The 25,577-nt window shown below is 35.1% G+C and overlaps 1 protein-coding gene across 4 annotated transcripts in view; it reads left to right on the top strand.

Annotated features, from left to right (window-relative positions):
• The window catches only part of ZDHHC21 (zinc finger DHHC-type palmitoyltransferase 21), a 74,796-nt gene that overhangs the window by 33,823 nt on the left and 15,396 nt on the right, over nt 1-25,577 (top strand). For all 4 annotated transcript variants that reach the window (XR_001440077.3, XR_001440076.3, XR_003723267.2 and 1 more), the window contains exon 8: nt 12,135-12,251. Coding sequence is in view for 1 of the 4 variants with exons in the window: in XM_015117682.3 (XP_014973168.1) it covers nt 12,135-12,251 (117 nt within the window). In the remaining 3 variants the exon portion in view is untranslated. The remainder of the gene's footprint in view (nt 1-12,134; nt 12,252-25,577) is intronic.

Genomic DNA, 25,577 nt, shown 5'->3' on the forward strand with positions numbered 1-25,577 from the left:
CTAGTCATTTGGTGTATTGGGTCAAATTCTAATAATGTATTTCATTTTATTGGATACTGGTTATTTACCAAAACCAATACTAGAAATTTATGGTTTTAAATTAAATATGAAGGAAAGTACCACTGTATTTAAAGAGTATACCTTAAATTTATTATATATTTATCCATGAATATTTTATTGGTAACGTGTTTTCTTTTTTATATTATTCTGGATTTGTATATTACTTGGATTAGCGGAAAATGTCTACTCATTTGAAATATTTCTGAAGGGTTAAATAGTATGGTTATCATCTTACAGGTACGGTAACTGAAATTCAGAGAAATTCAATACCTTGTCCAGTCACAAAATCGCCACTTGGCAGAGGTGTGATTTGGGCCCATGTCCCTAAGTCATGTTCTTGCTATTACTATATCTTATTCAAGCTCCCATTCAATACTGCTTTTTGCATTTTTCCCTCAAGAAATTTTTTAGCAATATTATTGTAGGATTAAAAATATCAAATATATTTAAAAATACTAAACATCATAATATGTGCTCTTCAGAGAAAGCTCAATGAACCTCCTGATTGGTAGATTAATATTTTGCTGTTTTCATTTTTCATTGAGGCAGTCTGTTATATCTTATAAAGGCATCATAGTGGGTTAAGACTAGTTTTTAAATGTGTACCTGCTGGAAATCAGATGCGGGCAATGTTTACTATTTCTCTACATGAGAAATAGTATAAGCTTAAAAAAAATAATTTGTGGCTATTAGTATCAGAGTTTATACAGCTAATCTTTGATGGCATACCACTTTAATTCTAAAATTATGTCTTTTAGCTTCTTTTTAGATGAAGTGGTTCTGATAATTTCTAATTATTGTATACTTACTTTTATTTGAAGGGGAAAAGCATACTAACTGCATTTAAGGCTATGAGAGCAGTGGGTGACAGAAGGGGAAGAGAGGAGAGAGAATTTCAATAAAGGAAATGCTGCCAAAATTCAGAAGAGGAAAATAAATAATGTTTAGCGGCCTAGCCAACTCTTCTGCTAGGAAGATACATTATTATTATTCCAATTGGCTGATATCTAATAGCGTTGCTAGGGATTTGATGTCAGAACTGTGCCACAGAATTATTTGCCTAGCCTTTTGGCTAACAAAAAATAGAAATAGTCAGAAGACTTGGCTGCAGGTAGCTTTGAATATTGGTAAATCTTTTCATAATTTATTTTAATCTTTTCCTATAATCAGTTTTAAAGTAGTCTGAGTACTTCTGCTATTTGAAAAAATATTATAGGCTTAATAATAACTTTTGTTTTCTTAATATCTAGGAGGTCATTTATTTTGTTCACTGAAGGATGGGAAAAAATTGCTGAAATACACATTTAGCTTTTTAGATTTTTGGAAAGAATAGCCAAGAGTCAAGAATAGCCAAGAATATTGTAGAATTAAAATTGATATGAGACGAAAATTATTTTTAATGCTAATATAAAAGTAATTTGGCTTTTTTGTTCTTGTTTCCTGAGATGCTAGTAGAGATATTATTCCTCAGTAACATTTTTTATGTTTTTTGCTTGAAAAGAATAATGTCAGATATACAGTTTATATTTCTAAAGAAATAAGAATAATCTATTTATTATTCTAACAATTGCCAATTCTGTCAGTATATCTCTATGCTTTTAGTGAGAGATGGAACACAGAAACTTTATAATAAATCTTAATCCTGTCCTACAATACCAGGTTGACTGAGTGTATGTCCTTGTTAAACATGTTTCTATAGTAAGCTATAAATATTAATAGCATTTAACATAGAAAATTTATCAGTTTTTTTTTCTCTGTAAGACTGTTACAGTTACTGTGAATTTAAATGGTTAAAACCTGGCAGCAATTTTATTGTCTTACTTTTACTTTTACCAAACACTGTAGCACTGCATTAATTGGTGAATGCAGTAAGGAAGTATGTTACTCTGTTCTCTTATTGGATTGCCCAAACTTTTCTAGAATTTTTACTGCTAAAATATGGTCAGGCAGACAAAATAATTTTTCTGGAATATTTCACCCTCAGCTATTAACCTGACAGTCAGATGCTAGTGAAATATGCTCTGTAAGGTAGTTGCATACATATGACTACCAAAATTTAGTGGATAATTCTGAACACTCAGTGATAGCCATTAGGGAGGTATAAATAATTATTTGTTTCACTTTAGATATTAATTGCCATTAGGATGTAATAAGACTGAAAAAAGTACATTTTACCTGAGCACTGAGTTGGGGAGTAGAGGGGTTTTATGTAGAATAAGCGTGTAACTTCTTTTCCTATGTTTTGGAATATAATAAACTTAAGCTAAGGCTCATTCCAAAAAGTGCTCATAACCATACAGATATCACAGGATTTTATTTTAGGATTAAATTAAGATTACTTATTTTAATGTCAGAGTGTTAGCCTCATGAACCTACCCTCAGCATGTGAAGTTGGTTATTTTGTTATTTTGAAAATTCAAATCTGTATGCTTTAAATATCTCAGATGTGATCTAAGCTGTTTCTGTTATTTTTATTTTTTAATTTTATGATCTATATTGTCTCTAGGTGTTTCTATTCTTGAACAACAGAGAAAAACAAAATCCTTTACCAGTGGGTACAGTGGTTCTCAGTGGGGAGGAGGTTGACTTTCTCCCACACAAAACATTTGGTAATGTCTGGAGACGTTTTTGGTTGTCACTAGGGGAGTGCTACTGGCATCTAGTGGGCGAAGGCCAGGGATTCTGCTAAATGTCCTGCAATGCACAGGAGAGCCCCCTGCAACAAAGTATTATCCAGCCTAGTGCCAGTAGTGCTGAGGTTGAGAAACTCTTCGGTAGGAGGAAGATCACAAAGAAAACACATATTTTTACTTTTCAGAGTAGTCTCATAAAAACACAGAAAAGTAAGTATAAGCTGTGGTTTATAAATAAAAATTGCTTCAGACTCATAGGAAAATTGTCATTTTATATATAAAATTTTATTTGTAAAACACAGTTTTTAATTTTAAAAAATTATGAGGAACATTTATTCAGTCATTCAGTACATATTATTGAATGTACATATTATTCCCCGTCGTCTAAGCTCTGAAACAAAGTTACTGTGTTTAAGGAGCTTACGTTCCGATTAGAGAAGACAGTCAATAAACAAATGTATGGTAAACAATATAAGTATTATGAAGTATAATAAAGCAGGGTACAGGGGTGGATATAGTCAAGGAAGACCTTTCTTATAGGGACACTTGAGCAGAGACCTGGAACTCAAGCAAGTCCCTGTTGACATTCTCAAGGAGCAGTAAGGAGACCAGCATATCTTGAGTGGAGTGAGTTAGGGACAGAGCAATAGGAGATGATGAGTTGAGAGTAGTAAGGGCTGTGATTGGACTGGATGCTTTATTAAGATAGTGGTTGGGACTTTGTAAGCTGTTGGAGGGTTTTGAGCCACTACAGAATCTCATTTACATTTTAGAAAAAAAAAAACAACAACCTGATTGCTATGAAAAATAAACTGAGGGACAAGGATAATAGCAAGAAGACCAGCTACCAGGCTGCTAAAATACAGTCCAAACACGAAATGATTATGGTATTGGTAGAAGCGCTTACAAGTGGTCTATTATAGATTGAAGGGCTAACAGAATTTGGTGATAATTTGAATGTGGGCTATGAGATAGAATGTGAAACGTCAAGGATATTTCCAAGACTTCACAGCCCAAAGAACTGGAAGAATGGAGATACCGATTACTGAGAGAGGGAGCCTGAAGGAAGAATAGGTTTTGGGGAGAAGTTAAAGAGTTTGGTTTTACACATGTTTACTCTGCCTATTTGACTTCCAGGGACAGATGTTAATTAAGCAGCTAGATACAAAAATCTGGATTTCAATGGGGTGGTCTGAGCTAGATAAATAAATTTGGGAGCTTTCAGCATAAAGATGGTATTTAAAGACATGGAAACTGACTGGAGATTTCCTAGCAGTTATTACAAATAGAAAAGAAAAGAGTTCTGAAGACCAAACTCTAGGCACTCTTCAGTTTTTGAAGTTAGAAAGATCAAAGGTACAAGAAAGGTGACTAAGACTGCAGCCAGTGAAACAGGAGTAGAATGGTGGTGAGAGAGGGTCAAGAAAGTTGGTGGTAAATTAAAGGAGAATTTATCTTGATGGACTGTGGAATATAAACAAGTAGGGAGTTGAATGTGTTGGGGAAAGTCAATGATACGGTGGTTGGGCCAAAGAATTGGAGCTCCCATTGGGGTTAAGAGTTTGTTAGCACTGATAGTCTACAGGGAATTAGCTCAAAAGAAAGCATGTAGTATTCATAAGGTGACATACTTGAAATTATAATTATGTTATGAGTTGCAGTTCTTAGAAATGATAAGATACAGTATATAGCCTTAGAATTAGAATTGAGATTAGAATAGAAGATAAGATTATAGGAAGAAATGAGCTGAAGGAATTCACAGATCAAGTATTTAATTGTTTGCTAGATCGTAAATAGCCAAATCTGACTCTTCTTTTCATTTAGCTTGCATTAAGAGGTGGTGCCCCCCTACTGCTAGTTTTGTAACATTTAAAAATTTTTTAATGATACAGTTCTAAAAGATTACCAGATAGGAGTATAGGAATATTGTTAATATTTCATGGGAGTGACCCTCTTCTCCTCTGCTGGTTTATGTGTAAACATAAACATAACTATGTTTATGTACATGTTGCCTGTGTGTTTCTTTTTCTGTGTTTATCGCTGCTATTATACATGTGAAACAATCCTTGTAGATACTGTTCTCTGTCTCTTCACATGTTGAGGGAAGAGACAGTTCTTTGTCCAACTTTCTTTGTTTTCATTCATTCATTTAATAAATATTTGTTGAGTTGGAGCTGATTCTACGTTCCAGAAACTCATCATTGAACAAGACAGGCAAAAGTCCCCATCTTCGAGAAATTTGCGTACTGCTAAGAGAGACAAAACAATAAAGAAATACATATATGTCAAATGGAGATAAATACTATGAAAAAAATACAGCAAGGAAATAGGGAATAGTGGGATTTTCTGTAATTTGGTCAAGGAGAAGGTCTCTGATAAGGCAATATTTAAGTAGAAACCTGAAGAAAGTGAGGGGAGTATGCATGTGGTTGTCTGGGGAGTTTTCTGGGAAGAACAAATGCAGCAGTCCTGATTTGGAAGTTGGCTAGCTATGTCTGAGAAATAGCAAGGAGGTCAGTGTAGTTGAAGGTGAGCCAGGAAGAAAGTAGTAGATGAGATCAGAGAGCTGGTCTGACTCTTCCTCTCCTTTTTTCCTGTCTCTCACATCCTTTTCTGTGTCTTATTTCACAAATTTTGGTCTCTCTTTTTATAGGCCATTTATAACTAACTTTTATGTTTTATATGTATTTTAAGAGTTTGGTTTTCTAAAATTAAAAGTATTTTTATATTCTATATTTCACTGTCACAACTTTTTGTACCTTTTATATTGTAAAATGTGATACACATATGAAGGAGTGCATAAAAATAAAAACAGTGAAGTGAATCATCCGGATGTTTCTTTTGGGCAACATTTGGAAGATTTATCCTTTTTGTTACTTAGATACAGTTTATTTTCATTGTTGTGAATCCTCATAATATTTCATTTTTAATATAAAGCCATTTATTCGTTCTGTTGGTGGACATTTACTTTGTTTCTAGTTTTGGGAGATTATAAATAATGCTATTGTAAGCAGCCTTGTTTATTCCTCCCGCTGTACATGTGCATGTGTTTCACTTGGATGTAGAGCTAGAAGTGCTGGTGTTCAAAGGTTAAGTGGTATGTTCTTTTAGATAGTGTTAAACAGTTTTCCAAAATAGTTGTACCGATTTAAACTCCTACCAGTAGAGTATATAAATTCTGATTGCCTCATATCCTTACTAATACTCATTTAAGTCTTCTTAATGTTAGCCATTTGGTATGTATGAACAGTACTTCATTGTTTTAATTTACACTTCTCTGATGACTAATGATACTCAACCTCTTTTCATATATTTACTGATGATATGACTGGCCTATTTGGCAAAGTGTGCCTATTTAAGTATTTCTCCCATTTGACTTTTTGTTGGTAATTGTAGGGTGTTTAGTCCTTTTTTGGTATGTGTTGTAAACATCTTCCACTCTTTGGTTTATCTTTTCACTCTCTTGATGGTGTTTTTTGGTAAACAGAGGTTTTAAATTTTAATGTACTCCACCTTATCAACCGTTTCATTTTTGAGTAGTGTTTTTGGGTTCAATTTATAAAATATTTTTCTATCCTTTCTAAAACCAATGTAATTCTCCCTTATTATCATCTAGGTGCTATATTTTTCTGTCTTTCATATTTCCACCTAGAATTGAATTTTGTGATTCTCATGAGATGGAAGTCATGGTTTCAGTTTTTTCACAGATGAATAGTCAGTTGATTTATTACCATTTATTGAAAAGATAATTCTTTCCCCTCCACTCTGTAGTGCCATCTTCCTCATAATCATGATTTGTGTGTGTGTGTGTGTGTGTGTGTGTGTGTTTCTGTTTCTAGTCTGGAGAGACAATACCACACTGTCATTATAACTATAGTTTTATAAGAAATGTTATTATCTAGTAGAACAGTCGTTTTTAACCTTTTTTTTCTCATTCCCATTTTCCTCCTGCGGAACTTTTCTCTTCTTACCACCCCGTGAAGTTAAATACTAAGAAACAAGATTTTGTCAGATAAGATTGACTTGTGTAGGGCCACAAACCATAGTGATAGCTAAGACTGTTTTTCTCCCTCTAAGAACCAGTTTTCTCCCACTTGGGAGCAAAACTTACCCTGTCGCGAATACGTGCAGTAGAACTGACTTTCCTACCTTTCTCTGTTTATATGAGTGTCATGGTATTCTTTGTGTTTGTTTTTTCCTATGAAATAAAGAAACAGCTTAGCAATTTCTACAGACTAAAGCAAAGTAAAAAAGTATACATAAAAAATCCCACCAGTAGAGTACATAGTATGTATGTACATACTATGTATATAGTATGTAATGTGGTTATATATAACCTGGGCAAGTTGAGCTTATCCTAGGAATGAAAGGTTGTTTTTTGCACTAGAAAATCAGTCAGTATATTTTATCACATTAACAGATTAGAAAAAAAATTCAAATGAGCATCTCAGTGTATGAAGACAAAGATAAAATTCAGGATTCATTCAGGTTACACACTCTTAGTAAACTAGAACTAGGAGAAGTTTTGTGATTGGATAAATGGTCTTTCTCCCCCAACCCCTTAAAAAAACCCACAAAATCAACCAACTATAGCATGCTAAGATGAGATGTTAACTTCTTCCCTCCAGGTTGGGGACAAGGCACTGATGCCCACTATCACCATTATTATTATTAAACACAGTACTAGAAATCTAGTCAATGCAGTAAGATAAGAGAAAGAAAGAAAAGGTACAACTGCTAAATGAAATATAACTGTCATTACGCATAGATGATGTAATTGTGTAAATGATTTATCTATAGTTTTTTTGGGTTTTTAAGAAAGTATAAAAAATGTGACTGAAACAATATTTTAAAAAATCTATTTTTATATGCTCACAAACAAACCTTTAGACAATGAAATTAATAGCAAATGCCATTTATAATAAGATCAAAAACTGGGAAATTACTGAATTAAATCTGACAAAGTGCAAGGCCTTTAGTAGAAACTTGGCGAAAGATAATGGAGAGAATATATCATATGTGAATATATGCCTGAGTATGTGTTGTAACTTGAAAATCTAACTTTAAAATTTTTATGCAAATACAAATCATCTGGAATAATCAAGACATTCTTGCAAAAGAATAAGATGGGATGACATGGCCTACCAGATATTGAGACTTATTACAAAGCCGTAATAACTAAGACATTTGTCACTGTTACAGGGATAAACAAACCAAGGGAACAGAGTAGAGAGCCCATGTATGTATGGATACTTCATCTCAGGTCACTGAAGAAATGATAGCTTTTTAGTCATTCTGGAACAGTTGAATATTCATATTCGAAAAGTAAATTCAGATTCTTATCTTTCATTGTGCACAAAAAAATTAATTAATAATGCTATGTGAATTAGTGACCTAATGTGAAAGGCAAAACTTACAAAGCTTTTAAAAGGCTTTACAAGATAATATAGGAGAATGCCATTTTTATTTTAGCATCAGGAAAGATTTATTAAATAGGATATAAAAATTACTAAAGGAAAAGATTGATACATTGGACTACTTAAAATGAAGACTTGAGTTTATGAAAAGATGCCATCAAGAGGGTGAATAGGATAGTTTCAGAGCAGAAGATATTTGCAATATGCAACTGAAACACAGCAATATCCAAAATGTATGAAGAAGGAGTTAGTAACCTCTACCTTTAGGGTAGGGTAGGGGAGGGGAGAGGGAGAGCCAGCAATGGGGAAGGAATACACAGGAGGCTCTACTTGGTTTCAGATGTTCTAATTCTTGAGAGGATACTGTTACTCTTCTTCTTCTTTTTGAGACAGAGTCTCACTCTTGCTGCCTAGGCTGGAGTGCAGTGGCATGATCTCGGCTTACTGCAACCTCCACTTCCCAGGTTCACGTGATCCTCCTGCCTCAGCCCCTCTAGTAGCTGGAATTACAGGCATGCACCACCATGCCCTGCTAATTTTTGTATTCTTTTTTTTTTTTTTTAGTAGAGATGGGGTTTTGCCATGTTGGCCAGGCTAGTCTTGAACTCCTGACCTCAGGTGATGCACCTGCCTTGGCCTCCCAAAGTGCTGGGATTACAGGTATGAGCCACCGTGCCTGGCCCAGTGTTACTGTTCTTTAAACTGGACACATGTTTTTTTAATTTGTCTGTATATGAGCACATTTCTTAACAAAATGGAAGAAATGTAAACAATAAAGAAATACATTTATTGATTATATTAGTTTGCTAGGCCTGCCTTAAGAAAATAAAACAAACTGGGTGGCTTACACAACAGAAATTCATTTTCTCACATTCTGGAAGCTACGACTCCAAGATCAGGATGTCAGCAGGTTTGTTTTCTCCTGGCGCCTCTGTCTTTGGTTTGCAGATAACCGCCTTCTCTCTGTCCTCACATGGTCTTTCCTCTGGGAACATCTATGGTGTCTCTCAGTGTGTCCAAATTTCCTCCTCTTATAAGGACACCAGTCGGATTAGATTAGTGCCCACCCTAAGGGCCTCATTTTATATTAGTCACTGCTTTAAAGGCCTTGTCTCCAACTACAGTCACATTCTAAGGTACAGGGTTTAGGGCTTCAACATATGAATTTTGGGGCACACAATTGAGTCCATAACACTGATTATGTAGTAAAGATCTGGGATAGCAAATGGGTTCCTGTGATTTGGATAAAAATTTTTAAGCCAATTTTTGGATTCAAAAAGTGTTACATCTAAAAAAATCTAAGACAGAAGTAAAGATGTACTCTAGAGAACAGTGTTAAGTGACTCAAAATACGGATTTAGTGCTGATGATGTTAATTATGCATGTGTGAACTTGGAATACAGTTGTTTTTTTGAAAATGTAAAAGTGATAAAAAGCAATTTCTAGATTAAAGTTTTTTTACTACTGTATTTTACATAAATACTTTAAATATAAATGTATAACCAAATGAATAAATGTAATATTATAAGTGTATCTTTTAGTCTCATCTCCATCCTTGACATTTATAAATTGTAGTTGGCCAAAAATTATTTTAAAATCTTTTCACTGGGAGAAGAGTGGATGGATTTTATTTGGTCATAGATGGTAATTTTAGTACAGTAAGCTCTGCTATAATGCAATATGTGCGTTCCTAAAAATCACTTCACTGTGTAAAACCATGCATTAAAACCACAGGGCTTACCACTCCGAAACTTTGTCTGCGACACTTAAAAGGATAGGAACCTAATAAAAACAACAGCACTCTTTTATAAATGTTAAATGATTCAGAAATACATAAATACTGTGATAAACATGGCACTTTACCTTGAAGAAGACCTGAAGTTTTCTTATGGAAGTGAGCATCAGGAGGGTTGCAGAATGTGAATTATTGTGAAGTGATGAAAGGAGGGTCTGTGAAATTGGAGGGAAAGTTGTAATACTAGATGCAGGTGGGTGTGGCTCATAGCATGGAAGATAAACTGAGGTGGCTGGTAGATGTTTGATGGGTGAGTGTGTTTTGTGTATTCCTACATATTTTAGTTCATCTTGGTACAATTTTTTGTGTTCACCTAGGATTTTTTCACAGATAAAATTATGCATAAGAATGATTGCTGTGGTCAAACTTGTTTAATGTATCAATTATGTTAGAACAAATTTGTGTTTTTAAATAGCATTAATGCAGAATTTAATTTTTTATATCATCCACAGGCCCATCATTCTGGTTTTATATGTTTCATAGGGATTCTATATTGGGTTCTTTTTACTGAAGTTTTAAAATGATTGCCTAATATTTACCTGCTACATAATGTTTTAAGTGTCTTACTGAATTCTTAAGTTTTTCCAGGCTAATGAATAAGTAATGTGGATGTGGAACCTGATTTTTGCCTAAGTCTGGTGGTGACTCAATATAATACACACAGAAAAGTATCAGTTCTTTTGTTTCAAGCAAGCATACTATCTCTGGTGGCCTTCCTATTTTTGAAGTTGCTATTAGGATACCTTAATCCCTAACATGAATCAGTATAAAAGAAAGCATGTGGGTGGTTGTGTTTGGGTGTCCTTCCCATCCACTTGGTGCTTTTATTTTCTGTGGTTGTTTTATTCCACAGCTTAGCAACAGCAGATTTCCAGGAGAAGTCTTTAACTCTCTCTCCTTCCTCTGGTCTGGTTGGTTGGTAACAGTGAGGCTAAATGAAAGGCTTCTTGTTTTTCTGTCTTCCTACCACAGTATCTTTGGTTTACTTTTAGAACACTCATTTTCAATCTCTGAGCCAGAAGGCCTGCCTTTAAATCGCAGCATTTCAATTCCTCCCTCCTATCTAGGCATTCCTTTGTGTTTCTACCGTACTCTGCATGCATCCCTGTTATAGAATATATCACATTGTTTTGGAATTTTCCAAAGTTGGGCTCTGTTTCTAAATAAACTGTACTTCTTGAGGGCATGGACCGTATTTTTATCATTTATACATTTCTATTACATAACACAGTGCTTGGCAATGGTGGTTGGGTGACTGGATGGAAGAGTGAATGAAGTAGGCTTGAAGAGAGCTGTTCTTAAATGATCCTATTATATATGATTTCCCTTCATTTTGACCGTGTTAATGATTTCTAGATATCTTGGTCACTTGAACTTTAATATGAATTATGCTGTGTATTCAAACTTTTTAGCAGAAAAATAATAAAATTCCTTTTGTAAACCAAAGATTGTACAACCATCTGTGTTTTGTTTTGTTTTGGGTTTCTTTTTCTTTTCTTTCTTTTTTGCTTTTTGCCCAAAATAGATTCAAAAAACAAGGCTAACTGGCACCTAAGATTGAGGAGTTTTGATGCAGTAGAGTAGTAAACTCTTATATTTTCCAGCTTGCTATTATTGTAAATTAAAATACCTATTTTTGAAATTTTTAAATAGTTATACATTGATTTTTTATTTTATTTTTTATTTTTTTATTTTTATTTTTTTTTAAATTTATTTATTATTATTATACTTTAAGTTGTAGGGTACATGTGCATAACGTGCAGGTTTGTTACATATGTATACTTGTGCCATGTTGGTGTGCTGCACCCATCAACTCGTCATTTACATCAGGTATAACTCCCAATGCAGTCCCTCCCCCCTCCCCCCTCCCCATGATAGGCCCCGGTGTGTGATGTTCCCCTTCCTGAGTCCAAGTGATCTCATTGTTCAGTTCCCACCTATGAGTGAGAACATGCGGTATTTGGTTTTCTGTTCTTGTGATAGTTTGCTAAGAATGATGGTTTCCAGCTGCATCCATGTCCCTACAAAGGACACAAACTCATCCTTTTTTATGGCTGCATAGTATTCCATGGTGTATATGTGCCACTTTAGAACAAGTATAAAAGAGGGAGAGGAGTTCTATTAAGATAATAAGTAAAATGTGTTATGGCTCAATTCTTGATTATTATTGCAACTGTAAGCAATATAAGCAACTCTGAATTGTTTTTAAGACTTTCTTTTTCTTTATAGGACCTCTTTGTTGTTAGACACGAATTGGCCATAATGAGACTAGCTGCCTTTATGGGCATTACTATGTTAGTCGGAATAACTGGACTCTTTTACACTCAACTAATTGGCATCATCACAGTAAGTATATTTTTAATGTAAAGTAACATTTATGAATATATTACCTAATTATGAATGTAATTCTAAAAAGTTATAGAAAGTTTAGAAATTAAAGGAGAAAATTAACAATGCTTTTTAGTACTGTCATATGCCTATGTAATTTTAAAGTAGTTATAATCAAGTACAAAGTACATAAAATTCTGTATCCTGTTTTTGAAAGCTAACAAATATAGTGTTTTTATGTGAGCATAGACATCATGTTTGTAGTTTTTTATTGATACACAGTATCTTACGTATTTATGGGGTACATATGAGTATTTGTTACATGCATGTAATGTATAATGATCAAATCAGAGTATTTGGGGTCTCCATCAACTTGAGTATTTATCATTTCTATATGTTAGGAACATTTCAAGTCCTCTCTGCTAGTTACTTTAAAATATACATTGTTGCTGACTGTAGTCACCCTCCTGTGCTACTGAGCATTATAACTTATTTCTTCTAACTGTATGTTTATAACCATTAACCACACTCTCTTCATTCCCTGCTCCACCCACGCACCCTTTCCAGCCTGTTGAATCTCTCATTCAATTCTTGACCTCCATGAGATCAACTCCTTTGGCTACCACATATGAGTGAGAAAATATGGTGTTTGTCTTTCTGTGCCTGGTTTGTTTCACTTAACACAATGACCTCCAGTTCCATCCATGTTGCTGCAACAGAATTTCATTCTTTTTGTGGCTGATTAGTATTATTCCACTGTGTATATATACCAAATTTTTAAAATTCATTCATCTGTTGATAGACACATAAGTTGATTTCGTATCCTTGCTCTCATGAATAGTGCTGTGATAAACATGCAAGTGCAGGTATCCCTTTGATATACTGATGTTTTTTCCTTTGGATGAATACCCAATAATGGATTGCTGGATCTTATGGTAGTTCTATTTTTAGTTTTTTTTGAGAATTCTCAGTATTATTTTCCTTAGTGATTATACTAATTTACATTCCCACCAACAGTGTACAAGAGTTCCCTTTTCTCTGCATGTTTGCCAGCATCTGTTACTTTTTGTCCTTTCAATAAAGGCTGTTCTAACTTAGGTAAGATGATACCTTATTGTGGTTTTGACTTGCATTTCCCTGTTGATTAATGATAGTGAGTACTTTTCATATGCCTGTTGGCTATTTGTATATCTTCTTTTGAGATACGTGTCTTCGTGTCCTTTCCCCACTTTTTAACGGTACCGTTTTTTATTGTTGAGTTGAGTTCCTGGTATATTCTGGATACTGTCCCTTGTCAAGCAGATAGTTCAAGTGTTTTCTGTCATTCTACAGGTTGTCTCTTCACTCTGTTGATTGTTTACTCTACAGCTTTTTAATTTAATAGAGTCCCATTTGTCTGTATTTGTTGCCTGCACTTTTTGAGATCTTAGCCATAAAATTTTCATCTAGACCAATGTCCCGAAATATTTTTCCTAGGTTTTCTTCTGGTAGTTTCACAGTTGTAGGTTTGATGTTTAAGTCTTTAATACATCTTGAGTTGGTTTCTGTATATGGTGAGAGGTGGGGTCCAGTTTCATTCTTCATTCTTAGGCATATGGAGATCCAATTTTCCCAGCACTTCCCATTTATTCAAAAGATTTTTCTTTTCTCAATGTATATTCTTGATGCCTTTGTCAAAAATCAGCTGACTGTAAATATGTGAATTTATTTCTGGATTCTCTATTCTGTTCCCTTGGTCTATGTGTCTATGTATCTGCTTTTATACCAATACTATGCTGTTTTGGTTACTATAGCCTGATAATATATTTTGAAGTCAGGTAATGTGATGCCTCCAGCACTGTCCTTTTTGCTTAGGGTTACTTTGACTATTCGGGCACTTTTTTGACTTCATACAAAGTTTAGGATTATTTCTCTAATTATGTGCAAAATTATGTTGGTATTTTGATAGTGATTACATCAAATCTGTAGATTGCTTTGGGCAGTATGGTCATTTAACAGTAATAATTCTTCTGATCCATCATCATGGGATAGCTTTCCTTTGCCTCCTCCTTTGATTTCTTTCTTTAGTTCTTTGCAGTTTTCCTTATAGAGCTCTTTCACCTCCTTGGTTAAATTTCTTACAGCGTTGTTGTTGGAGCTATTGTAAATGGGATTTTTTTTTTATTTCTTTCTCAGCTAGTTCATTATTGGTGTATAGAAACACTACTGATTTACTGATTCTTGTATGCTGATTTTGTATCCTGTGACTTTACTGAATTTATTTATCAGATTGAAGAGTTTTTTGGTAGAGCCTTTAGGTTTTTCTTGATATAAGATAATATCATCAACACAAAAGGCCATAGATGGCCTTTATTATGTTGTAGTATGTTTCTTCTGTGCTTAGTTTGTTGAGAGTTCCAGTTCCTTCCTCTTCAATTTTTTGAAATAGTTTGAGGAGAATTGGTGTTAGTTCTACTTAATTTAACATTTGGTGGAATTTGTGAAGTTGTCTGGGTCCTGGACTTTTCTTTGTTGGGAGACTTTATGACTACTTTGATATTATTACTTTTTATTGGTTTGTTCAAATTTTCTATTTCTACCCAATTCAATCTCGGTAGGTTTTATGTGTCTAGGAATTTATCATTTACTCTAGGTTTTTCAGTTTGTTGGTATATATTTGTTCTTAATAATTTTTGATAATCTTTGTATTTCAGTGGTATCAGCTGTAATGTCTCCTTTTTCATTTCTGATTTTATTTACTTGGGTCTTCTCTCTTCTTAGTCTTGAAAGTGATTTATTCACTTGTTTATCTTTTCAAAATACCAACTTTTTGTCTTGTTGCCTCTTTGCTTATTTTTTTAGTCTCTTTCTTTTACATCTGATCTGGTCTTCATTATTTCTTTCCTTCTACTAATTTTGGGTTTCGTTCGTTCTTGCTTTTCTGGTTCCTTGAGGTGCATCATTAGACTGTGTTTACTTGAAATCTTTCTACTGTTTTGATATAGGCATTTATTACTGTAAACTTCCCTCCTAGCACTGCTTTTGTTTTAGTCCATAGGTTTTGATATGTTTCATTTTCATTTTTATTTGTTTCAAGAAAGTGATTTCCTACTTAGTTTCTTTCTTGGCCCAGTGGTTGTTGCTTAAATTCCATGTATTTGTATAGTTTCCGAAGTTCCTCTAGTTATTGATTTTTAGTTTTATTCCACTGTGGTCTGAGAAGATACTTGATACAATTTAGATTTTTTTCATGTTTCTTGAGACTTGTTTTGTGTCCTAACCTATGGTCTATCTTGGAAATGTTCCATTTGCTGATGAGAACAATGTGTATTCTGTAGCTGTTGGATGAAATGTTTTGTAAATATCTGTTAGGTCCAGTTGGTCTAGAGAGCAGTTTAAATCCGATGTTTCTTTGTTAACAATTTTACTAGATCTGTCTCATGCTGAGAATCCTGTGTCCAAGTCCTCAACTATTATTGTATTAGAGTCTTATCTTTCCCTCTAAATCTAATACTTGGTTTATATATCTGGGTGCTCTGGTGTTGGGTGCATATGTATTTAGAGTTGTTATATCTTCTTGCTGAATTGATCTCACTATCATATAATGGCCTGCTTTGTAACTTTTTACTATTTTTAACTTAAAGTCTGTATATCTGATATAAGTATAGCTAGCTATTCCAGCTTACTTTTGGTTTCCGTGTGCTTGGAATATCGTTTTCTGTCTTTTTACTTTCAGTCTATATGTGTCTTTGTAGGTGAGATGAGTGTGCTGTAGGCAGCATATCGTTGTGTCATGTTTGTTTGTTTAGTCCATTCAGAAAGTCTATATGTCTTAAATGTGGAGTTTAATCCATTTACGTTAAAGAGTATTATTGATATGTGAGGGCTTACTCCTGTCATTTTATTAATTGATTTCTGATGTTTCGTATATTCTTTGTACCTTTCTTTCTCTTTTATTGTTTATCATTGTGGTTTGGTGGTTTTCTGTAATGGTAACATTAGAGTTCTTCCTCTTCCTTATTTGTGTGTTTGCTCTACCAGTGGGTTTTAAATTAATTTTTTATAAAAAAAATTGAGACAGAGTCTTGCTCTGTTGCCTAGGCTAGAGTGCAGTGTTGTGATCTCGGCTCACTGCAACTTGTACCTCCCGGGTTCAAGCAATTCTTGTGCCTCAACCTCCCAAGAGTGGGTTTTATACTTTCATGTGTTTTTATGATGGTAGCTGTCATCCTTTTGTTTCCAAGTGTAGGACTCTCTTAAGCATTTCTTATAGGACCAGCCTAGTGGTGATAAAGTCCCTCAGCTTTTGCTTGTTATCTCCTGCCTTTTTCCTTTATTTATGAAGGATAATTTTGCTGGAAATAGTATTTTTGTCTGAAAGTGTTTTTCTTTCTGCACTTTGAATGTATTATCCCATTTTCTCCTGGCCTATGAAGTTTCTGTGGAGAAATCCACTGTTAGTCTGATGGAGATTCCCTTGTATGGGACTTGATGCTTTTTTCTTGCTGTTTTTACAATTCTCTTTGTCTTTGACTTTTGATAGTTTGATTATGGTGTGCCAGAGAAGATCTTTTTACATTGTATCTGTTTGGGGATCCCTGAGCTTCCTGTACTTAGGTGTCTAGGTCACTTGCCAGACTTGAGAAGTTTTCAGCTGTTATATCCTTAAGTAGGTTTTCTAGGTTTTTTGTTTTCTCTTTGTCTTCTGGGAGATTACACATTAAAGTATTTGGTCACTTTATGGTGTTCAATCTGTCACATAGGTTTTGTTCATTTTTTAAATGCTTTTTTCTTTATTTTTGTCAGACTGGGTTATTTGAAAATAACCTGTCTTCAAGTAATGAAATTCTTCCTTGTCCTTGATCTAGTCTATTATTGAAACTTTGAAATATATTTTGTATTTCATTTAGTGAATTCTTCAGTTTGTTTGGTTCTTTTTTATTTGTATTTGTTTAGTAAATTCCTCATTCAGATCTGGAATTATTTTTCTAATTGCTTCATATTTGCTGTATTCTCTTTATCTCAATTAGCTTCTTTAATATTATTTTGAATTATTTTTCTGGGATTTCATATATCTTTTTGATTGTAATGTTTTACTGGAGAATTATTGTATTTCTTTGGAGTGCCATATTTCCTTGCTTTTTTATGTTTCTCGGGTCCTTATGTTGGTATCTACGATATGTGATATAGAAGAAACAACAGATGTTTGTTCTAATTTTTTTGCTTTTGTAGGAGAGGACTTTTTCCTGGAGATGTATCTGTTGTGTTGGTTGGTTGGGGCCCCTTTGGTTTTGATTCTGGGAATGTGCAGTATTATAGTTGCTGTATGATTTGTTTGGCTGTAAACAGCATCAGTGGTATCTGTGATTTCCTCAGTGGCTTAGGGTATGTTTGTTAGTGGATGTTGTGGTGAAATTTTGCTAGGGACTGGGTTGTCAGGTGGGCTTGTCCTTGGTCCTTAGTGGTGGCAGCAGCAAGTGGGCCTGTCCATGGGCACCAGGGTGGCTTTGGCACTGCTGTTAGCAGGTCCACACAGACCAATTCTTAGGCCTCCAGGTGGCTTGTTCAGGTGCGGATAGTGGCAGCAATGCACTAGGCAGGTGGACAGGTTCTTGGGTCCTGGTAAATGGGCATGTCGTGGGTGATGGCAGTAGTATTGGCAGAACAAACCTCTGGCTCCCAAGTGGTTTGCATAGGTGTTGACAGTATCAGCGATGGGCTGGGTGGGCCAGCTCTCAGACCCACAGGTGGCATGTGTGGGTGCCAGCTATGGTGGTAGTAGCAAGCTGGGTGAGCCTGACCTCTGGCCCCAGAGAGAAGTGTTCAGGTGCTGACAATGGTAGACTGGGCTGTAGATGGTTCCCAGGCTCCTGGACAGTGTGCTCAGGTACTGGAGTTTGGATATGGGCAGACCTAGCCTCAGCTACTGGAGTTTGGGGTTGGGGAGACCTAGCCTCAGGTCCCCTGGTGGTACATTCACCCACTGGCTATGGTAGGCATTGGTGGGGTGATCTCCAGGCCCAAGGCAAAATGTTTGGGTGGGGGTGGCATCCATTGCAGCCATGCTACTGGGGAGGACGGGGTTGCTTTCAGTGGTTGCAGCTGTATGCAGTGGGCTGGGGATTGCCCACTTTGCTTGCACGTCAGCTTGGCAGTGCCAGCCCACAACAGCTGCTGTGGGCGGGGGGTTTGTCCTTGGGGCATGTGAAAATGCATGCTGGATTTGCTGCTGGAGTCAGCAGGGTCTTTGCCAATGGTTTTGTGCTTCAACCTTGGTGGTGGCAGCCAATGGCAGCAGTGGCTGTGGGCAGGGAATATCAGTGGGGCTCCAGAAATGTGGAGATGCAGGGGCTGTTGGGCTCACTGGCAGGATACAGTCTGGTGGGGGCTGGACTCTTCATATGGTGCCTTCCTGGAACTGCTTAGGGCTCAAAGGCTGTGTGGGACCCAGCATGATCTTCCTCTCTGGGGTGGTGCCTTCATGTATTCTCCAGGCAGCTCCCGTTAGTCTTGAGACTTGAGAGGGTCTAGGGGCTTTCCTCTCGCTAGGATGCAGGAGTCTGCAGTGGGAATGTTGGCCATTGGGGGTCACTGACTTACCCTTTTCCTGCACTGGGGAGCCTCTGCATGCCTCCAGCCAGTTTTGGCTAACCAGGCCGCCTTGCTTTCCTCTCAGTCCTTGCTTTAGGATGGTGTTTCCAGTCACTTCTCTGTTGAATTCCAGTGTTCTCTTAGATGATATATTTTATGTGTGATTATCTACTCCCTATTTTGGTTCTTCTTTGTGGAGGAGGTGAGTACCAGTTGTTTCTAGTCAGCTATCTTGAAGCCCACCTACAGGTTTTTGTGTGGACATACATTTTCATTCCTCTGGGGTATATAGAAGTGGAATTGCTGAGTCTAATGGAAGCTACATTTAATTTTTAAAGAACTGCCACTATTTTCTAAAGTTGCTGCATGATTTTACATTCCCACTAGCAGTATTTGAGGGTTCTGATTCCTCTACAGCCTTGGTGACAATTGTTATTACCTGTCTTTTAAAAAATGGTTACCATCCTAGTGGTTTTGAAGTAGTACCTCATCATGGTTTTAATTTGCATTTCCCTGATTAACTAATGAGATTGAGTACCTTTTCACATGCTTATTGTCCATTTATGTATCTTTGGAGAAATCCTTTGATCATGTTTTAATTGGGTTGCCGTTTTACTGTTGAGTTAGAAAAGCTGTTTATATGTTCTAGATATAAGTCCCTTTTCAGATATATTATTTACAAATATGTGATTTGCAAATATTCTCACATTCTCTTAATTACATTTTCACTTTATTATCAGTGTCTTTTGAAGCACAAAAGTTTGTACTTTTTATTGTTTCAATTTATCTATTTTTTTCTTTGGTAGTATGTGCTTTTTGTGTCTTATCTAAGATACCATTGCCTAATCCAAGGTCAACAAAATTCCCTCCTGTATTTTATTCTAAGGATTTTATTATTTTAGCTTTTACATTTAGTACTACGATTCATTCTAAGTTAATTTTTGTAGATCGTGTGAAGTAGGGGTCCATCTTCATTCTTTTACATGTAGATATCTAGTTGTCCTAGCACCATTTCTTGCAAAGACGATTCTTTCCACCATTGAATAGTCTTGACACCTTTGTTGAAAATTAATTGGATATTTTCTGGACTCTTAACTCTATTTTATTTATATGTCTATCTTTATGACATAGAGATACCTTTATGCCAGTAGCACACTTTCTTACTGTTGTTTGACAGTAGTTTTGATACATTTTTCATACATTTTTACTGAATATATTCTGATAAACACTTAATTTCTTATCCACAGTATATATGCTATACAGGCATACTTGTTGTATTGTGCTTTGTAAATAGTGTTTTGTGTGTTTTTTTTTTTTAAACTAGTTGAGGGTTTGCGGCAACGGTGCATTGAGTGTGTCTTTCAGTACAATATTCCCAGCAGTGTGTATTTACCTGTTGTTTCTGTGCCATAGTTAGGTAATTCTCATAATATTTCAAACATGTTCATGGTTATTATATCTGTTATGATGATCTGTGATTGGCGATTGTTGATGTTACTATTGTAATTATTTTGGGGCACCACAAACTGCGCCCATATAAATGGCAAACTTAATTGGTAAATGTTGTGTGTGTTCTGACTGCTGCATTCACTGGCCATTCCTCTATCTCTTTTCTTTGGGCCTTGCTATTCCCTAAGATACAATAATATTGAAATTAGGCCAAATAATAACCCTATGGTGGCCTCTAAGTATTTAAGTGAAAAGAAGAGTTGCATGCCCCTCACTTCAAATCAAAAGCTACAAATGATTAAAACTAATGAGAAAGACGTGTTAAAAGCTGAGATAGGCCAAAAACTAGACCCCTTGTGCCAAATTGCCAAGTTATGAATGCAAAGGAAAAGTTTTCAAAGGAAATTTAAAATGCTACTTCAGAGAATGTACAAATGATAAGAAACTGAAGCAACTTTATTGTTGATGTGGAGAAAGTTTTGGTGGTTTGGGTAGAAGATCACACAAGTCACAACATTCCATTAAACCAAGCCTAATCCAGAGCAAGGCCCTCACTCTTCAATTTTATGAAGGCTGGGAGAGGTGAGGAAACTGCAGAAGAAAAGTTGGAAGCTAGCAGAAGTTTGTTCTTAAGGCTTAAGGAAAGAAGGCATTTCCATAACATAAAAAATGCAAGGTGAAGTGGCAAGTGCTGATGTAGAGGTTGCAACAAATTATCCAAACGATCTAAGATGATTAATGAAGGTGGCTACACAAAACAACAGATGTTCAGTGTACACAAAACAGCCTTCTATTGGAGGAAGATGCCATGTAGAACTTTTGTAGCTACAGAGGAAAAGTCAATGCCTGGCTTCAAGGCTTCAAAGGACAGGACGGGCTGACTCTCTTGTTAGGGTTAAATGCAGCTGGTGACTGTAAGTTGAAGTCAGTGCTCATTTGCCATCCCCAAAATCCTAGACTCTTAAGAATTATGCTACATCTACTCTGCCTTTGCCCTAGAAATAGAAAAACAAAGCCTAAGTGACAGCCACATCTGTTTACAGCATGGTTTGCTGAATATTTTAAGCCCACTATTGAGACCTACTGCTCAGAAAAAGAGTTCCTTTCATAATATTACTGCTCATTGACAATGCATCAAGTCACTCAAGAGCTCTGATGAAGATACACAAGGAGATTAATGTTGTTTTCATGCCTACTACATCTGTTCTGCATGCCATGGATCAGGAGTAGTAATTTCAACTTTTAAGTCTTACCATTTAACAAACATGTTTGATGGGCTATAGCTGCTATAGATAGTGATTCATGTGATGGATCTGGAGAAGGTATATTGAAAACCTGGAAAAGATTTACCATTTTAGATGCCATTAAGAACATTTGTGATTCATGGGAGGGGAACAAAATAGCAATATGAACAGGAGTTTGGAAGAAGTTGATTCTAAACTTCATGGTTAACTTTGAAGGGTTCAAGACTTCAGTGGAGGGGGTAACTAAAGATGTGCTAGAAATAACAAGAGAAATAAGAAGTGGAAGATGTGACCAAATTGCTACAATCTCATGATCAGTGTTGAATGAATGAGAAGTTGCTTCTTATGGATGAGCCTGAAAAGTGATGTTTTGAGATGGAGTTTACTCCTAGTGAAGATACTGTGGACATTATTGAAATGACAACAAAGGATTTAGAAGAATATACAGACTTAGTTGGTAAAGCAGTGGCAGTATTTGAGAGGATTGACTCCAAATTTTTGAACAAAGTCCTACTGTGGGTAAAGTGCTATCAAATAGCATCACATGCTACAGAGAAATCTTTCATGGAAGGAAGAGTCAGCCTATGCAGCAGATTTTATTGGTTTTTTGCTTGTTTTGGGACGGAGTCTCACTCTGTCACTAGGCTGGAGTGCAGTGGCATGATCTCAGCTCACTGCAACCTCTGTCTCTCGGGTTTAGTCCCAAGTAGCTGGGACTACAGGTGTGTACCACCACACCAGCTAATTTTTGTATTTTTAGTACAGATGGGGTTTCACCATGTTGGCCAGGATGATCTCGATCGCTTGACCTTGTGATCTGCCTGCCTCGGCCTCCCAAAGTGCTGGGATTACAGGTGTGAGCCACCGGTTTATTGTTTTGATTGTGACAGCCACCCCAGCCTTCAGCAGCCACCACCCTGGCCAATCAGAAGCTATCAACTTGGAGGCAAGACCCCCATCAGCAAAAATATTACATCTCCCTGAAGATTCAAATGATCATTAGCATTTTTTAGCAATAAAGTATTTTTAATTTAAGGCAGGTATGTACATTGTGTTTTAGACATAATGCTGTTGTACACCTAATAGAGCATAGCATAAACATAACTTTTATATGCAGTGAGAAACCGAAAAATTTTTGTTACTGGCTTTATTGCAATACTGGCTTCATTGTTTAGAACCAAACTTGCAATATCTTCGAGGTGTTTCTGTAAGTTATTTATGGTTTTTATATATCAGGTTTGATTCTGACTCTGTTGTCTTCTATCAACATGTTAATTCTCAAATTGCAAGGGTATTTTTTTTTTTCTGTAGTGTTGAGCAACATCATATTTTATTCAGGTAGAGAGATTCGGTTATGATGTGATATTTCTAAAACTGAGTAGAAACCACATTTGTTAAATAATGCTTACTCCAAAAGTTTCATCTCTTTCTGCATATATGTAGTACCCTCTCGGAGCACTGTACCAGACAGTGCTGTTGTTTATAGCAATTATATCTCTGTGAAACATTCAAAAAAGAATGATTAAGAAAGAAAGCAAGAGAGAGGATATATTGTATTTGTTATCCTAACCCTTAGTCACTTTACTTTCTCTTGAATACAAGTACTTTTTAGAATTACAATAAATTTTTAAATCTCTTTGGCTGGGATTTCATAGTGAACCTCAAGCATTATCCTTTTAGTGTTTAAAAAAAATTAAAAAGGATTTCCAGAATACACTCCTCCTCACATTGATTTAAGATTCTTTGAGGCTTGATTATTTAAAAGTCTAATGCATTCAGTGTTTAATTTTAAATCTAATGAATTATTAGCACTTTAATACGATTCAATATTTTAATTAAGTTAAAATATAGATTATGCTTACTTTATAAAATAAGTTTGCTGTTTTGTGATAAAATTAAGATTACAAGAAATTTTACATCTGCACATGTTTTTGTCATAATTTGAATCCATGGATCTCTCTTTACAGTGTTAACTGATGAATTTGTTAGGTAGCATAAGAAAGAAGTGGGAGAAAGAATCACAGTAAACTTAATCCTTCCATTGCAGTCTTACTTCTTCCCCTACTCTTGAACCCTACAGATCCTAGAGGCATTTTGGGAAACTACTGATATGGATATCATTTCATTACATACACTATTTTATTGCATAGCTTGAATGTAGACCTATTAGATGTCAAACAAGCAAAATAAGTGCTGTCTCTTTGAGGTTTAGCTTGAGATTTCAGGGAAGCGGCATATCAGTTTTCAGTAATTTTTTACCATTATTCATTTTTTCTTGGAATAAATAAATCATTTATTTCATGTATAGGAAGAAAAATCTCATCTTCCTATTGATAGTGGAAGGTAACAGGATAATCATAGCAGTGATAATCTGATGTCATTTTAGACCTAGCAAGAGTAGATTATCTGTGACCCAGATAAAATAATTAGAAATTACTTTAACTTAAAAATACTGGATTTCTAATCTCATTTTCAAGGTTAAAAGATAAAACACAACCAGATGTTTCTGTTAAATAGACTAATCTGAAGCCCAATCCAAAAGGATTACCTGTGATTATTTTTCGATTTAATTTTAAACAGGATTCAAATTTACATGTTTGTGCATTTTTACTACAATTTATATTGAAATAAAAATGTTTTCAAATCAATCTACTTCTAAGGGAAACAGGTTAGTCAAATTATTTTTTAGACTTCAGACTGTTTAGCCTGTTTTTTTTTTTTTTTCTGTTTCTGAATGAAATGGATAGTGATGTTATTAATGTAATTGATGTTGTCTGAATTATTGAGCAGTAGTTCACACATAGCCAACAATAATGTCCATTCTGATGAGCACCAATACTGATAGTGCTGGATGATTGTATTCGTCATGTTTTCAGTTACTGGGCTTGGAGAGAGTTAATCAAGAAGTGCTGTAACAGCTGGTACAGCACATTCTGGTGAGGTTCTGACAGTGAGCTATTGTGTACCATGACACTGCTCTGACAGTTTATCTAAATTTTATATACAAGCATTTTTGTTTTCTGGGCTCTGTGAAGTTTATATAATAGTGTAAGCTTTTGATGATGTCTCTGGAGATTTTCTCAGTTGTGGTGAGGTTGGGGGTAGGGTGAGACAGATGTATTTAGTTGCAATTTTGAAAAAGAGTAAATTCTCAAACAAAAATATAGTGATTTTTGCATTTGGTTTCACAGGTACTATTGTTGGAGTCTATTTGAATTGCTGAAGATAGCTTAAATCAAAGCTTTTCAAATTAAGAAGAAAATATTTTCTCCCCAAAATACTGGCTCGTATTTAACTCATAAAGTTAATATTTACTTAGGTAACTACAGGAGAAATCATAAATGCAGGGGTGACCATTTTAAGGTGGTTATCTTACTCAATGAAAAGTATCTTATGTTCAAAATGTTAAATCAGTTTAAAGGAGACTACTAAACATCATTTTACTAATCAATTAGTTGATTTACTTGCCTTTTAATCTATACACAGAAATGTAGTCCTGAAATTATTAATCCCTATAAATTTTGCCTAGTATTCTGCCAAGTTGTTTTGAATTAACAGCATTCAGTAAACTCTTTATAACAATTATGTTTGATCTGCCCAACTCCAGGTCAGCATTGCAGACATGAACATCAGTGCTAATTATATTGACCCCAGCTCACTTATACTTCTATAAAGGAAGCTCTGTATACCATTTTTGTTTTCCTCTGAATTTTTGCTTGATAAAAACAAAATAAATGTATTTCTAATATAGTAGTAGTAATATTATATGAAAGATTTTATAGCTTTTTTAAAATCCAGAAAGTTAATTAAAATTTAAAATGTCCCTTCTTTTTAAATATGCTTTTAATGTCATACAGTAAAATTGGGTGTAATATTTTTTAGAATTTTGTATATGATAAGTTTATTAAAAAGTAGGTTCCCCCTTGCCAAGGGCATTTGTTTAAATACCAAGTTACATTTCATACTTACATGAAATACTGTTTCTAAAAAAGAATTATCAAAATTATTTTGATAATTGTGATGTGTGGAATTGGATTACTCTTTACCATACACATGTTCCTATGTAAAAGCATATTTATAT

The sequence above is a fragment of the Macaca mulatta genome, chromosome 15 (assembly GCF_049350105.2).
Source record: "Macaca mulatta isolate MMU2019108-1 chromosome 15, T2T-MMU8v2.0, whole genome shotgun sequence".
Classification (NCBI taxonomy): Eukaryota; Metazoa; Chordata; class Mammalia; order Primates; family Cercopithecidae; genus Macaca; species Macaca mulatta.